Source organism: Ailuropoda melanoleuca, chromosome 10 (assembly GCF_002007445.2).
Source record: "Ailuropoda melanoleuca isolate Jingjing chromosome 10, ASM200744v2, whole genome shotgun sequence".
NCBI lineage: Eukaryota > Metazoa > Chordata > Mammalia > Carnivora > Ursidae > Ailuropoda > Ailuropoda melanoleuca.
Genome location: NC_048227.1, coordinates 36824225 through 36838463, shown reverse-complemented (window position 1 = coordinate 36838463; position 14239 = coordinate 36824225). Strand labels below are relative to the sequence as shown.

General features: G+C 50.5%; 1 protein-coding gene across 1 annotated transcript in view; it reads left to right on the top strand.

Annotated features, from left to right (window-relative positions):
- The window catches only part of LOC100472042 (ATP-binding cassette sub-family A member 17-like), a gene marked incomplete at its 3' end in the record, with an annotated part of 62605 nt that overhangs the window by 23567 nt on the left and 24799 nt on the right, over positions 1-14239 (top strand). Inside the window, exons 12-16 of the mRNA XM_034670575.1 lie at positions 730-866; positions 1796-1951; positions 2156-2366; positions 3697-3847; positions 8389-8487. Of these exons, the coding sequence (XP_034526466.1) occupies positions 730-866; positions 1796-1951; positions 2156-2366; positions 3697-3847; positions 8389-8487 (754 nt within the window). The remainder of the gene's footprint in view (positions 1-729; positions 867-1795; positions 1952-2155; positions 2367-3696; positions 3848-8388; positions 8488-14239) is intronic.

The window sequence follows — 14239 nt, the reverse complement described above, 5'->3', positions numbered from 1 at the left end:
GTCATGATCTTAGGGTCCTGGGATTGAGTCCTCCACCGGGCTCCCTGCTTCTCCCTCTCCTTCTGCTGCAGCCCCCGCTTGTGCTCTCTCTGTCAAATAAATAAAAATCTTAGAGAAAAAAACCCCACGAAGTTATGCCGAACCGTTTCAGCAGTGGTCATAATAGTTAACAGTGTTAACTGCTGGGACCTACACCCTTTGTGTGCTTTGCCACACTTTCTTCTTTTAGCCTTGTTGCAAATAGATGTGAATGACGAAGATGGGAACAAAGAGTGAGAGGACACTGATGGGTGGGCCGTGAAGCCCCACACATTCCCACAGGTGCCCGGCGCTGGGTGCAGTTCTGTGCATTCCCGGGGGGCTTCCCGGGAATCAGAAGTGAATCAGTCACGGGTCTCAGGTCAGAACACTCAGATGCCCCACACGCGGTTCTCCTGAGCCCCATTTCCGTAGTCTCGCTTACTGCTTCTCAGTGTAATTTGCTTTGTTCCCCTAGCCAGACAGGCCCTCCTCAGAGGCAGAAAGGACGTCCCCTGTCTCTGCTCCCCGCACACAACCTCATTCACCGTCAGGGAACACACAGTCCGTGGGCGTGACTGACCGTGGCAAGGATGCGGCAGTCTGCCCGCGGACACAGGGCGTCCGTAAGCCTCCCGCTGCGGCGTGCTCTGCTGAAGATGACCTTAGCGTATGTTTTGCACTTGCTCCTAGGTCTTCTTCCTCCTTCAGGTGGATGGGCCTATGTCAACGGATATGAAATTTCTCGTGACATGGCTCAGATCCGGAGGGGCCTTGGCTGGTGCCCCCAGCACGATATCTTGTTCGAGAACTTCACCGTCAAAGAGCATCTTTCCTTCTATGCTCAGGTGCGTCTGTGGGTGGCAGGCTGTTTCCTCTGCATCCGTTCTTAGGGAGGGTCAGCCTGCAGCTCCCTGACCCAACCTCAGAAGGCCTTGAAACCTCTGCCAGACACTGTTCAGTAAACATTCAGGAGGGGAGGCAGGGGACAGGTTACAATGTGACTATAAAGGGTAGAAATCAGGACCAGTGAAAAGAAGAGACATGTAGGGTGAGGTCTGGGAGAGTCCCAAACATGAGGCTTCCGTGTCCTCCGGACGCTTCACCCTGCTGGGATGTGGCTGTGAACACAGTCGCTCACTTAACCTGCAAGTGTCCGGTTTTCTTGGGGGTTCATCACACAGCCCTGGACAGTCGACTCATGGGCCACGGGACTGAACTCAAGCTGCACCCTCTGCATATCTCCCCCACCCCCCAGCAGGTCCTGAGTCAACACGTTAGCATCAACTCAGGTGTGGCCCCAGGGTACTGTGGGAATAACAAGGACACCCCGTCACGCCAGGGATTTAGAGGCCCTTCCCAGTAATGGGACAGAGGCCAGCCAGACTCTTCGTTATGCAACACTTGCACGGGTTTTCCATCAGTTGAACCTTCTCTGCGTCCCTGGGATAACTCCCACTTGCTCATGATGTAGGATCCTTTAATATACCGTACTGAGTATTAAGACATACGTTTACATGGGTCAAAATGCAGAAGCCTTTTGTCCATCCCTTTCCCTGAAGGTAGTAAGTTTCTCGTGTCGAGGTTACCGATATACTAGCAAAATGCTAGCTGGAGAGGTGGGCCTGTACCGGGGAGGCAGGGAGGGACGTCAGGGCACCAGGTGCAGCTCACGGAGGGAAGAGGACAACACTGAGGCCAGGCTCCTCGTGGACTGGATGGGCCAGCCTCCCAGCAGGAGCCCCTGCTGGACCTCTCCATGTCCCCACTGTTGCAGCTGAAGGGCTTGTCTGGCCAGAGGTGCCCCGAGGAAGTCCAGCGGATGCTGCACGTCCTCAATCTGGAGGACAAGCAGGACTCGCTGAGCCGGTTCCTGAGCGGCGGCATGAAGCGTAAGCTCTCCATCGGCATCGCCCTCATAGCAGGCTCCAAGGTATGCGGGCAGGAGGCCGGGGGGTGGGGGGGGGCAGGGTGCACGCGCACAGGCTGGCTGTGGCCCTGGACGCCTGCAGAGCAACCTGGGCGGGGCAGGCGGCCACATCTGCACAAACCTGGAGGCTCACGGGGCCTCCCGCACAGCCAGCCTGGGCCCGAGACATGGCTTTGCCACCCCCAGTGGCTGCCGCTCTGCCTGCAGGTGCTGATACTGGATGAGCCCACCTCGGGCATGGACGCCATCGCCAGGAGGGCCATCTGGGACCTCCTGCAGCAGCACAAGAGCGACCGCACCGTGCTGCTGACCACGCACTTCATGGATGAGGCTGACCTGCTGGGGGACCGCGTGGCCATCATGGCCAAGGGGGAGCTGCAGTGCTGCGGGTCCTCGCTGTTCCTCAAGCAGAAGTATGGTGAGCGGCCCCGGCGGGNCCCCACGGGGCCGTCCCTGGCCTGGGGGCGGTTCGCTTCCCCGAGGGCCCCTGAGGCCAGGAGAGGGGCTGCGACAGGAGGAGGGAGCGAGGAGCACAGCCTGAGACCTGGAGTCAGGAGATCAAGGTCTGAGCTCCACTCTGCCAGTTTAGAGCCTCCTCATCCACATGGCCAGGAGCTTTAACCTTCTTTAGCCTTCCCCTTCCGACCTAGAGAACGGACACTCACAGACCGTGTTCCTCAAGGAGTGAGTAGTGCGTGCAGAGCGCCTGTACGGGTGTGGGTTGTTTCCACAGCGGCTCCCCTTGTTCTCCCAGACCCCACGCCCTCCTGGGTCTCTGCTGCTCATGGAGTGGACATGCCTCCACGACTTCACTCCATTCTCTGCCTGTGTATTGGGTGACCTCATCCGGTCTCCTGTGCTGGAAAATGTGTGTCTCTCCAGCCTGGGCCCCTTCCTGAACTCCAGAGGAGCGTGCGTGTACCCGGAGCCTACTCTGCACCTGCGTGGATGCTGACCGGCTCTGTGGGACTTGTCCGAACCCTAGGCAGACCGGGGGCCCCTCTGCCCGCTCTCTGCCACCACACCCACCATCCCCAGCACAGATAGCTTCTTTCAAGGGGCTTGGCCAAAACCTTGGAGGCTCCCTGACCCCTCTGTCTCTCAGAGCCCAGATCCCATCGGTCCGCAAACCCTGGGGGCCTTCCCTTCCCCCCAGCCTCCACGCCCAGCTAGTGCCCTGGCCAGGCGTCCATTGCCTCCTGGACTGTTGCACTTGCCGGCTAACTCACCCCCAGCCTCTGCCCAGCTGTCTGAATGGCTGTGTCACTCTTCTGCTCAGCCCCGCAGTGACCTCCCCTCCCACCGAGAGTAAAAGCCAGAGTCCTAGGACTGGCCCACGGGGCCTTGCTTGGCCTGGTCCCGTCACCCAAGGGCATTTCCCGATGCTCTTCCACTCCCCTGCTCAGCTCCTGCCCCTCGGGCCACACCCAGTCCCTCCCCAGCCAGCGCCTGGCCACACTTAGGCCTCAGTGACCCTGTTATAATCACACTCCCTGACCCCCATATCCCCTCCCATGTTTATCTTTCTCCTCAGCACATGTCACTGATAACCCATAGATCTTCCCTATTTCTCTTATTGTCTGCCTCACGCCCTTTTAATGAAAGCCTGTGTGAGTCCTCGAGAACACCGACCTTCAGAGGCCAACTCCTTGGGGTTCCCATCTGACCCCACAGGGGCCCCCAGCTCCACTTTCCCACAGAGCTACCCATTCCGAGCTACAGAAAAAGTCTTTGAAATGTTGTTTCAGGTGCTGGATATTACATGACTTTAGTGAAGAAACCTCACTGCAGCACAGAGAAGATTTCTCATCTGATTTATCACCACATTCCTAACGCGATTTTGCGGTCCAACATTGGAGAAGAATTAACATTTATTCTTCCTAAAAAGAGCATACACAGGTGCGGACCCCAGAGGATGGGAGCGGCTGTTTGTCTGACAGAGCTCAGGGCCGGCTCTCTGCCCCTCTCCTCAGCAAGAGCCGTCTATTTGGCTAGGGTCTGGACCCCCAGGCCTTTGGCATCTCCTGGAAAAACAGCACACTCCAGGCAGAACAACTCCAAAATACGGGGCTCTGATGGTGTCACCTTCCTCCTTTAAAACCTCAATGGCTCCCACTGGCCTTCAGGTTAAAGTCAGAAACCCTTTATTGGGTGGTGGAGCTGAGATGAATGTCTGACCTGATTTTCTTTAATCACTTCAGACTTCAGAGTGGCTCCCGGCACTCCCCACCACCTCGTCTCCCTCGTGTTGCTCTCAAGCAGGAATCTGAGCTCATACTTCACTAGGAAGATGAGAGCCACCAGACGGGAAGTCAACTTCACTCCCAACACAAGTTTCTTCCTTCCTTCCATCCTTACAGCCAACGACGCGGCCTCTTTCTGCCGGAGGCTCACCCTTCGGCCCCAGCTCCAGGTCTTTCCATCCTGACTTCTCAGAAACCCACCTGCTTGACTCACTCCACTCATCCACACCATCAGTCTCTCTCTACCGGGTCCCTTCCGGGAGCACACTAACCCCCCACCGCCCTCCCCGAGCCCCTGGCACCCACTCCTGTACGCTCTGTCTCCATGAGTTGGGCTGCTCTCAGCACCTCATATTAGCGCCATCCTGTAGCATTTGTCCTTTCGCGATTGGGTTAGACCTCTTAGCACAACGTCCTCGAGGTTCAGTGCTGCGGCATACTGCAGAATTTCCTTCCTTTTTAAGGCTGAATAATATCCCATCTCTCCCTCCCTCCCACACACACGTTGTGTTTACCCTTTCCCCTGTCAATGGTCCCTTGGGGCGCGGCCACACTTGAGCTACAATGAATGGTGCCGCTGTGAACATGGTGCACAAGTATCCCTTCCAGGCTCTGCTTTTGATTCTTTGGGGTATATTCACTCAGAAGCAGGAGTGCTGGGTCCTACGGCAATTTTATTTTTAAGTTGTCTGAAGAACTACCGCACTGGTTTCCGCAGAGGCTGTACCGTTTTGCAGTCCCTCCCACAGCACACAAGAAGTCCATTTTCTCCACAGCTCACCAGTACCTGTTGTCTTCTGCTTTGTTGTTTTCCTTAATAACCAGCCTAATGGGTGTGCGGTGGTACCTCAGTGCTGGTCCGTTTTGCGTCTCCCTAATGACGAGTGAGGTTGAGCTTCTTGCCATGTGTCTCTTGGCCATTCGTATGTCTTCTTTGGAGCAATGTCCATTGCCCATTTTTTAAAAGACTTTTATTTATGAAGTCATCATTAAGTCATTTCCACCCCCAACGTGGGGCTCGAACCCAGGACCCTGAGATCAAGCGTTGCACGCTCCTCTGAGCCGGCCAGGCGCCCCTCAAGTCCTTCACCCATTTTGCAAGCAAGCTGTTTTCTACTGTTCTGAAGTTGTAGGACTTCTCTCTACATTATGGGTATTAGTCCTTTAGCAGACACAGGATTTGCAAGTATTTTCTTCCATTCAGTGGGTTGTCTTTTTACTCCAATGATGGTGTTTCCTGATGCACAAAATTTTTAAATTTGATGAAGTCCAACTTGTTTATTTTTTCTTTTGTTACTGTGCCTTTGGTGTCACATCCAAGAAATCACTGCCAGATCCCATGTTTTGAAGCTTTTGTGTGATTTCTGTGTGATTCTCTAGTTTTGTTCTTTTGCAAGATTGTTTTGCTTTTTAAGGGTCCCTTGAGATTCCATATGAATTTTAGGATGGGTTTTTCTCTTTCTGCAAAAAAAAAAAAAAAAAAAAAGTCCTTGCCCTTTTGGTAGGGCCTGTACTGACCCTGTGGAACACTCCAGCTGGCACCGACATTTGAACAATATTACGTCTTCCAGTCCATGAATATGGGATGTGTTTCCATGTATTTCCATCTTCTTTACTTTCCTTTAGCAATGTCTGATAGTTGTCATTTTACAAGTCTTTCGTTTCCTTGATTAAGTTAATCCCTAAGTATTTTATTGTTCGATGTGGTGGTAAGTGGGGTAGTTTTTGTAATTTCCTTCTCAGATTTGCTCATTGTACTTAGAAATGCAACCGATTTCTGTGGGTTGACTTTAAATCCTGCTACTTTGTGGAGTTCACTTACTAGTTCTCATAGCTCCCTTGTAGCATCTTTAGTTTTCTACACATAAGATCATGTCATCCGCAAGCAGATGATTTGACTTATTCCTCTTCAATTTGGACGCCTTTTACTTCTTTTTCTTGCCTAATGACTCTGACTACAACTTCCAGCGCCAGGCACCTCTGGCTCCGGCAGCGTGGATGCTACGTCAGCGGGGAGGCAGATGCCCGGTCCTTCCCACGCTGCCATCTTGCCGGCATCGCCCACAGGCTCTCAGCCATGAGCCAGGCTCCCCGAGTTAAATTAGCACTTGATTACACAAAGATACTTAGAAAATCCACAAATATTTGGAAATTCAACACTACACTTCTGAACAGCTTATGGGTCAAAGAGGAATTAGAAACGGTTCTGAATTGGACGGTGATGAAAACACGACAGATCTGAAATGTTCAGATGCTGCCAGAGCGGTGCCTGGAGGGAAACACACAGCTTTGAAACACTTACATTAGGGAAGAAGAAAGCTGAAAACCAACGACCTGTGTGTCCAGCTGAGGGAGGGAGAAAAAGCAGAGAGAAAGTGAAGTGCAGAGTACCGAGGAGAAAAGAAATAATAAATGTGAAGAGAGCAAATGATGGAAAAAGAAACAAAAAATATCGAGAAGACTAAAATAGCCAGATATTGTTTATTACAAATATTAATAAAAGTGATAAGCCCCTGCCAAAGCCATTAAAGAAAAAAAGAAATGCAAGAACCAGCATCTGGATTGAGAAGACCATCACACACACTGAGCACAGGGTTACGACAGCCATGAGAAAATACCACAAACAAACTGGACACTGTAGATGGAGTGGGCTGATTCCTTGAAAACACAACCTACTCAAACTGACACAAAGTGAAAGAGAAGAATCCGAATTTAATCACACATCTATTGATGAAATCGAATTTGCAATGGCAAATGTCACCGAAAAGAAAATTCCAGGGCCTATCAGTCGCTGAGGAAATAAATCACCCCAATCTTTCAAAAAATAGAGACGGGAGCAGCACCCCACTCACTGGAAGGGCGGTGCGCCTCTGATACCAACATCTGGAGCGTGGACAGAAACACAAATTCTGTTAAAATAAGAGCCATGGAGTGGACTTACCTGGGGGTTCCAGGCGCCAAGACGGCTTGGCCCCCAGGCCTGGGGCCTCGGTGGGATTTCTGGAAGGCTGGGCCCAGCCGGAACCATTGATTAGAGCGTCTGCCAAGTCCTGTAGGTCATGGCGGCTTCAACGGTGGCTCAGGAGTCCTGGAGAAGCCGCCCAGAGCCTGCAAGCTTCCTCTGACCCAACCCCCATCACTTCCGTCCAAATGTCAATCAAAAGGCAGGAGAGGAATCATCCGAAAGGGGCGGGAGAGCACTTTGCAGGGTGATGGGAAGGTCTACCTCTTGGTTGGGATGAGAACAAGGCATTTTACCACACGTAAACCTCGTTGCAAGACAGCCGCCATCGATGAGCATGATTTCAGTCAAGGGAGACTGAAGAGCACGGTACTGAGCACTGAAGATGGGACCACCGAGCACACAGCAGGGGCCGGCTACTCCGCCGCGCGTCCTCACGTGCAGCAGCCCCGGTGCGTGAGGCAGCGTCTATCACACCGATGAGGAGAGCCGGGGACAGGGGAGATCTAGCCCTAGTCACACGACCCGCAAGTGGCAGAGTCGGGACTCAGGGCGCCTCCCACGCTCTTACCCACCATCCCACACCTGGTGCAGCCTCTCCGGGGCGTCCGGCGTGCGAACAGCTTACTTAAAGGCACCTTGTCGGGCTTGACACTGGGCTGCATGGTAGGGGATTGTGGATTTCTTCACATCACACAAAAAGCCATGATTCATTCAGCTCAAAAAAAAATGGAAGGCATGCCTAAGGAAGGGCTCGAGATTAGCGGGCTGTTGAGAATTAGCTCCTTTCCTCATTTAGAGGAACAATAGGGAAAAAAAGAGCACTCACTGTCTTTGGAGAGAGCAGCTGAGTTTGCCTCCCGGTCTTGCTACATGTGGCTGTGTGATCTTGGGGAAGTTACTTAACCTCTCAGCACTGTCTTCAAAGAGCTGTTGAGACAACTGAGGGAGTTCATACGTGGAAGAGGGCTGGGAATGGTCCCTGGCCCTTGGTAAGCACTCCAAAAATAGTATGAAAGAGATGAATTATTTACAAGGTGTGTGTGACATTTATCGTCCCAGGAACGTTCTGGAGTAAACGCTGTCACCCTCGCTGCTCATGTTCAGAGGGCTGCAGCCTGGGAGTGACAAGGCTGAGACCTCCCCAGCCCCTACTGTTTGCCCTGTGGAAACCCAGGGTGACAGTGAGGGGTCCCCTTCCTCCTGTGAGGGATAAAACTGCTCTTCCCTTGCAGGTTTCCCTCTCTATTTACCGAGCTGGAACTGAAGAAGGTAGAGCTGGGGATTGCCAGCTTCGGGGCTGCGGTCACCACCATGGAGGAGGTCTTCATTCGGTAAGCATGGGTGACACTGCAGACCCCGAGGGTCTTACAGTGGAGGGGTCCTGAGGGTCCTGCATCTAACCCCTGTCCAGGGCTTGGCTCCTCCTCAGGGCGCCTCCAGTGACGCTGATACTGCTCAACAGAGAAAGTGTTGGATACAGTATCACGTTCCAGGAGGGAAAAACAAACGAAACCGACACTGTATCACCTGGGATGCTATGGACTGTGAGTAACAGATGACCGAGACTCGCTGGTTTAACCAACGAGGGAGGCTGACTACGTCCAGCTCCGGGGTGGGCTGATGGATCCACCGAGCTACGTGAGTGTCAGGAAGCAGGCCGGAGGGCTTCCTTCCAGGAGGGTCGCGATAGGGGAGCCACCCAGAAGGCCCAACAAGGCCAGAGAGTGAGGATCCAAGCTGGCAGTATCTGTCTGTTACCTGCAACATGCAGGCTCTCTACGAGTGTTATTAATGATATATTTAATTGTATATTTTATTTTATATTTTCTACTAGTCTATGTGGCTTTTTCTCTCCCCCCCTTTTGGGGTATTTTTCCTCATTCTATATTTTCCTTCCACACTAGTGGGAAATTCTCTGTTCTTGCCGAATGACGTTAGTGGTCAGCGTAGATCCTGAGACACGTGTGCAATCTGTCAACGTGCCGAGGGAAGTCGTGGCTTTACTTTGCTCCAGCAAAGCGCTGAGACCTTGGGACACACACACATATCCCACCCTCACCAGCTTGTACGTATTGGATATTTTACTTCTCTCTTTTCTCAACTCCACAGAACCGTACTACTGTTGAGAACGCCAGTGGTTGCTTAAACTCATGTGCAAATACTGTGTGCATTCCTCTTACTTCTCCGATAACCGTCCTGCCCACAGGACGTTCTTCACGGTGCCCGTCAGCGTTTTTATGCAGGGGCCAAACACACTTGTGTTTTTGCTTCTGGGGTTTTGTTCGGTTTTGGTCTGGAAATGGTTTTAGCTCTCTAATTTTGGAAGGAGGCTGTCACCAGATTCAGAGTTACTTCCCATCAATGTGCTGAAGATACCCTTTCCCAGTCTCCACTCTTGCTGCTGAAAGTGAGCTGTAGGTTTACCGCTTGTTCCTTTGAAAGAAATCTGGCCACCCTTTGCTTCGGAATTATGCCCCTTAACCACAGTCTATCTGGGTTCTGTTTTCTTTTTACTTATCCTGCTTGATGTCTGGTGGACTTCCGGCCCCCGACGGAATGCCTGCCATGAGTTCCACAGCGTCCGCCGCCACGCGCTCCCGCGGCCTCTCTGCTGCTCAGTGTTCTCTCCCCGGAGGACAGGGCTTAGATCTTCTCGTTGTCTGTGCTATGCAACTTTTCTCTTCTTTTTCACCTTTCCCAGCCCTTGCCTCCCAGAGCCACAAGCTGGATGATATCGTCCGATGTATCACCCAGGTCACCTCTTCTCTCTTCAGCCGTGTCCGATCCTCAGTTCAACACTTCCACTGATTTCTAACAATCACGTCTTTATCAAAGTACAACAGACGTACCAAAAGGTGTACAGATATCGAGGCTACAGCTCAGTTTTATGACCGAGTTCTTATCTATTCTGGATACAAGTCCTTTGTCAGGGGCATTTTCTGCCCGGCCTGCGGCTTCCCTCTTCCTATTCTCAGAGCCCACCCTTAGGTCCCAAAGTCATTCTGCTACCTTTTCTTCAGGAACTTGACCATTTTAGCTTCTGCATTAGATCCGTGGCCCACCTGGCACTAACTTTCGGGTTAACCTGTGTTAACTTGTGTGTGACAAGAGGTGGAGGCTCATTTCCTTGCACGTGGGTATCCAGTCATGATGGAACTATTTGGGGAAGAGACTTCCTTCCATACCGAATTGTTTGGATGCCTTCAAAATCAGTCGACTGTGTATGTCAATTTCTACACCCCTATTGTGCCCCACTGAACCTGCTGTCTGTCCCACGCCAGTCCCACACCACTGTGATTCCTGGAGCTCTGGAGGATGTCTCGAAGTCACGTAGTAGATGGTTCTTCCGGGTCTAGTTTTTGAAGATTGTTTTGGCCATTATAGGTCGTCTGTGTTGACATGTAAATTTAAATATAAACTCATCAGTTTCATTTTGAAAAAAAGACCTTGCTGGAAAACTCGTTCATTGGTTACAACAGGCAACACCATGTGAATGCAAGCTGTTAACAATAGGGAAAATGGGGAGCAGGGGTAGAACAGATACAAGGGAATTCTGTGCTTTCTGCTCAGTTTTTCTGTAAACCTAGAACTGTCTAAACTATAAAGTCTGTTTTTTTCACCTGCTGGGAATATGACTGGTACTAAATTGAATCTACAGATTAATTTGGGGGAGAATGGCCATCTTTCAAACATTCATCCTTCCAATCCATACATGTTACACATAGCTCCGTTTACTTGGGAGGTCATTTCTCATTTTTATCGGCCATATTTTGCAGTTTCCGGAAATTCTGCATATCTTTTGTGAAACTTACTCCTACGTATTTCATAGCTTTTGAAGGCATGGAAATGGATTCCTAAATTTTGTTTCCAATCAGTTGTGGCAGATCTAGAAGTCACTCTGTATTATTTATATCTAGAGATATTATTTAATTCACTTATTCAAACAGGTTGGGGTTGATTTCCCTAGTATTTTGTGTACAACCATCATGTCAGGTAAAGAAGTGCCACTTCTTATTCCCCAGTCTTCATGCCTTCCACCTGCTTATCTCACTGGAAGGGCCTTGAGCATAATGCCAACTGGAAGTAGAGAGGAGGGATGTCCTCTCCTGGTGAGGGGAATGTATAGCGATATAAATCTCCCTCTGAGCTTCACCTGCCTGCATCTCCGTTTTCTGGTATGTAGTATTTTCATTACCATTGAGTTACAAATATGTTTATTTTTCCATGTGGTTTCTGCTCTGACCTGTGGCTTACTTAGAACTGTGTTTCTTAATTTCCAAATTCATGGAGATTTTTTTAAAAACCCTTCTCTTGTTTTATTTTGCCTTGTTTTGTTAATGTACTTGATTTCTGACCTAATTTCACTACGGTCCTAGTATATACTCCGTATAGCCTCCTTTCTCCAAAATACTTATGTCTGTGGCTCAGGTTACATTCCGATTTTATAAAAGAATGCTCGTTCCTCAATTGCTGGGTGCCGTCTTTTGCATACAGCAGCCAGGTCCAGTTATATCTGTGGTGTACAAATCTTTGGCATCTTTTAAAAAAAATTATCTGGGGGCGCCTGGGTGGCACAGTCAGCGAAGCGTCAGACTCTTGGTTTTGGCTCAGGTCATGATCTTGGCATCATGAGACTGACCCCCATGTCGGGCTCCACGCTCAGCATGGAGTCCGCTTGTCCCCCTCTCTCCCTCTGCACCTCACCCTGCTCTCTCTCTCATAAACAAATAGATAAAATCTTAAAAAAAAAAAAAAAAGCAAGTGAGACACTAAGTCCAGATTACAACCAAGGGGAAGAGATTAGCACAAGCAACAAAAGCAAAAACAAACAAGTAGGACTGTCTCAAACTAGAAAGTTTGTACCCAGTGTGCGCACACACCACCCCCACAAGAGAACACCGTTCAGCCATTAAAAAGAAGGACAATCCTACTACTGGCAACAACATAGATGGTCCCTGAGGGCATTGTGCTCAATGAAATAAGTCAGACAGAGAAAAACAAACACTGTATGATCTCACTTAGATGTGGAATCTAAAAATCCAACAGACAGACTCCTAGCAGCAGAGAACAGCTGTGGGGTCACCGGAGGCAGGTGGTGGGGGAGTTAGGTGATGGTTGAAAGGCACAAACTTGCAGTTGCACGGAGAGTGAGTTCTGGGGGGTCACGTGCAGCATGACGACTGCAGTCCATAGCACTGTATTGTTATTGGACAGCTGTTCAGAGAGTAGATGGTAAAAGCTCTCGCCACAAGGAAAAGCTGTTGCAACGCTGTGAGGTGGTGGACAGTAATGGAACTCACTGTGGGGATCACTCCACAGCATACACGGACACCTGAAACACACCGTGGTATTTGTCAGTTATATTGCAATAAAACTGGGGGGCTAGGACAGTGCCAACACCAGGAGGTGGAGATTCGGGGGCCAGACACCGTCTACTGCATGTGGAAGCTCTCCAAGGAGCTCGTACTCTGTCTGCAGAAGCCTATCACCTGACGTCTGAAGAAAGTGTGGTGTGGTGTTCGCCAGCCCCCCACTGTAGAAAACTCCCCTCCCTCCCTCCCTGAAATTCAGTCTTAATAAATGACACTCTTATTTTTTTAAATAGAAAAAAAAACTACTAGCAGAAACCAAATGAGGACGAAAAATTAGAAAATACAACCTATGCCATGAAATTTCATGGGGCCAAAGAAAATACCGTGGCGAAGTGCCCCGTGACGCCCGACTCTCCCTACACACCCACCTCAGGTATCAGCTGAAGTCCTGACGAGAGGCCCCACAAATCCTGGTAACTGTCACTAATATCCCCCAATGTGTAGAAGGGCTAAAGAAAGGAGGAAGCCTGGAAAAGTCAAGGAGAAACCATCCAGAGCAGAAGCAGAGCCTCGGCAAAGGCAGGGAGGACCTCCGGGGCACACTGTCCATGGGAGCAAGTCCCAGGCTCCTCACTCCAGCCTCACCCCTCTCACTGTAAATACGGCTGACCCGTAGACGCGGCAAGATTTTGCAGAACTGACTGTGTGACTCACGAAGCTAGGTCACAAAAGATATGGTAGCCCTGCTCTCTCTCAGTCTGGGAGAAGCCAGCTACCATCTCATGAAGGTACTCAGGCAGCCCCAGGCAGCAACTGCGGCTCCATCCAAGACCTATCCTGGAGCTGGCTCATATTTGCTCGCGAGAGCCAATCATTAAAGTATCAAGAATTGTGTGAGCCAGTTAGACATAGCAATTATTAAAAATTAAATTGCATAAACTTATAAATAAATCATGGTAAAAACAGTGGTACAATGTGATATCCATTCCAGAGTGTGGGTTTTTTTCCCACATCACCAAGCAGTTAATTCCATCCTGACCCTATCTATCTGGAAGACTCGCATCAGATCTCCCAGGTTAAGGGCTCAGGCCTGCAAGACTGCCCCCAACTCCCAAGTCTAGACCCCAGTCCCAAGTCCAGGTGGTCACGTGGGCTTTTGACCCACCGGCTATAAACTGGACATTCCCCCCACTCCCTCTTTGATTCATTTGCTAGAACGGCGCACAGAGCTCAGAGAAATACTCTTACAGTTACCAGTTTACTATAAAGGATATGATACCAGATCCAGATGAACTCATACACAGGGAAAGGGTCCAAAGCGTCCGTGTGCACTGAGGGTGCCTTGGTCCCCACACCTGCACGTGCTCACCAACCTGGAAACCCTCTGAATCCTGCCCATTTGGGGTTTTACGGAGGCTTCATTGCCTGTGTATGGTTGATGGACTAAATAGTTGGCCTCTTGTGCTTAAACTCAATCTCCAGCCCCTGTCGCCTCCCAGGAGGCTGGGAGGTGGGCCTGAGAGTTCCAACTTGGCCACGACATGGATGGTTCTCCTGGCAACCATCGCCCATCCTCACGTGCTTTCCGAAAGTCACGTCGTTCGCACAACAAAACACACCTTAACCACTGTCACCACTCAGGAAGTTACAAGTGTTTGAGGAGCCCGGTGCCAGGACCGGAATGAAGACCAAATACGTATTTATTATAAATTACAATATCACAAATGGTAACACACAAGACTTCATCTCCTCCTGATTGGGCCACATTCTG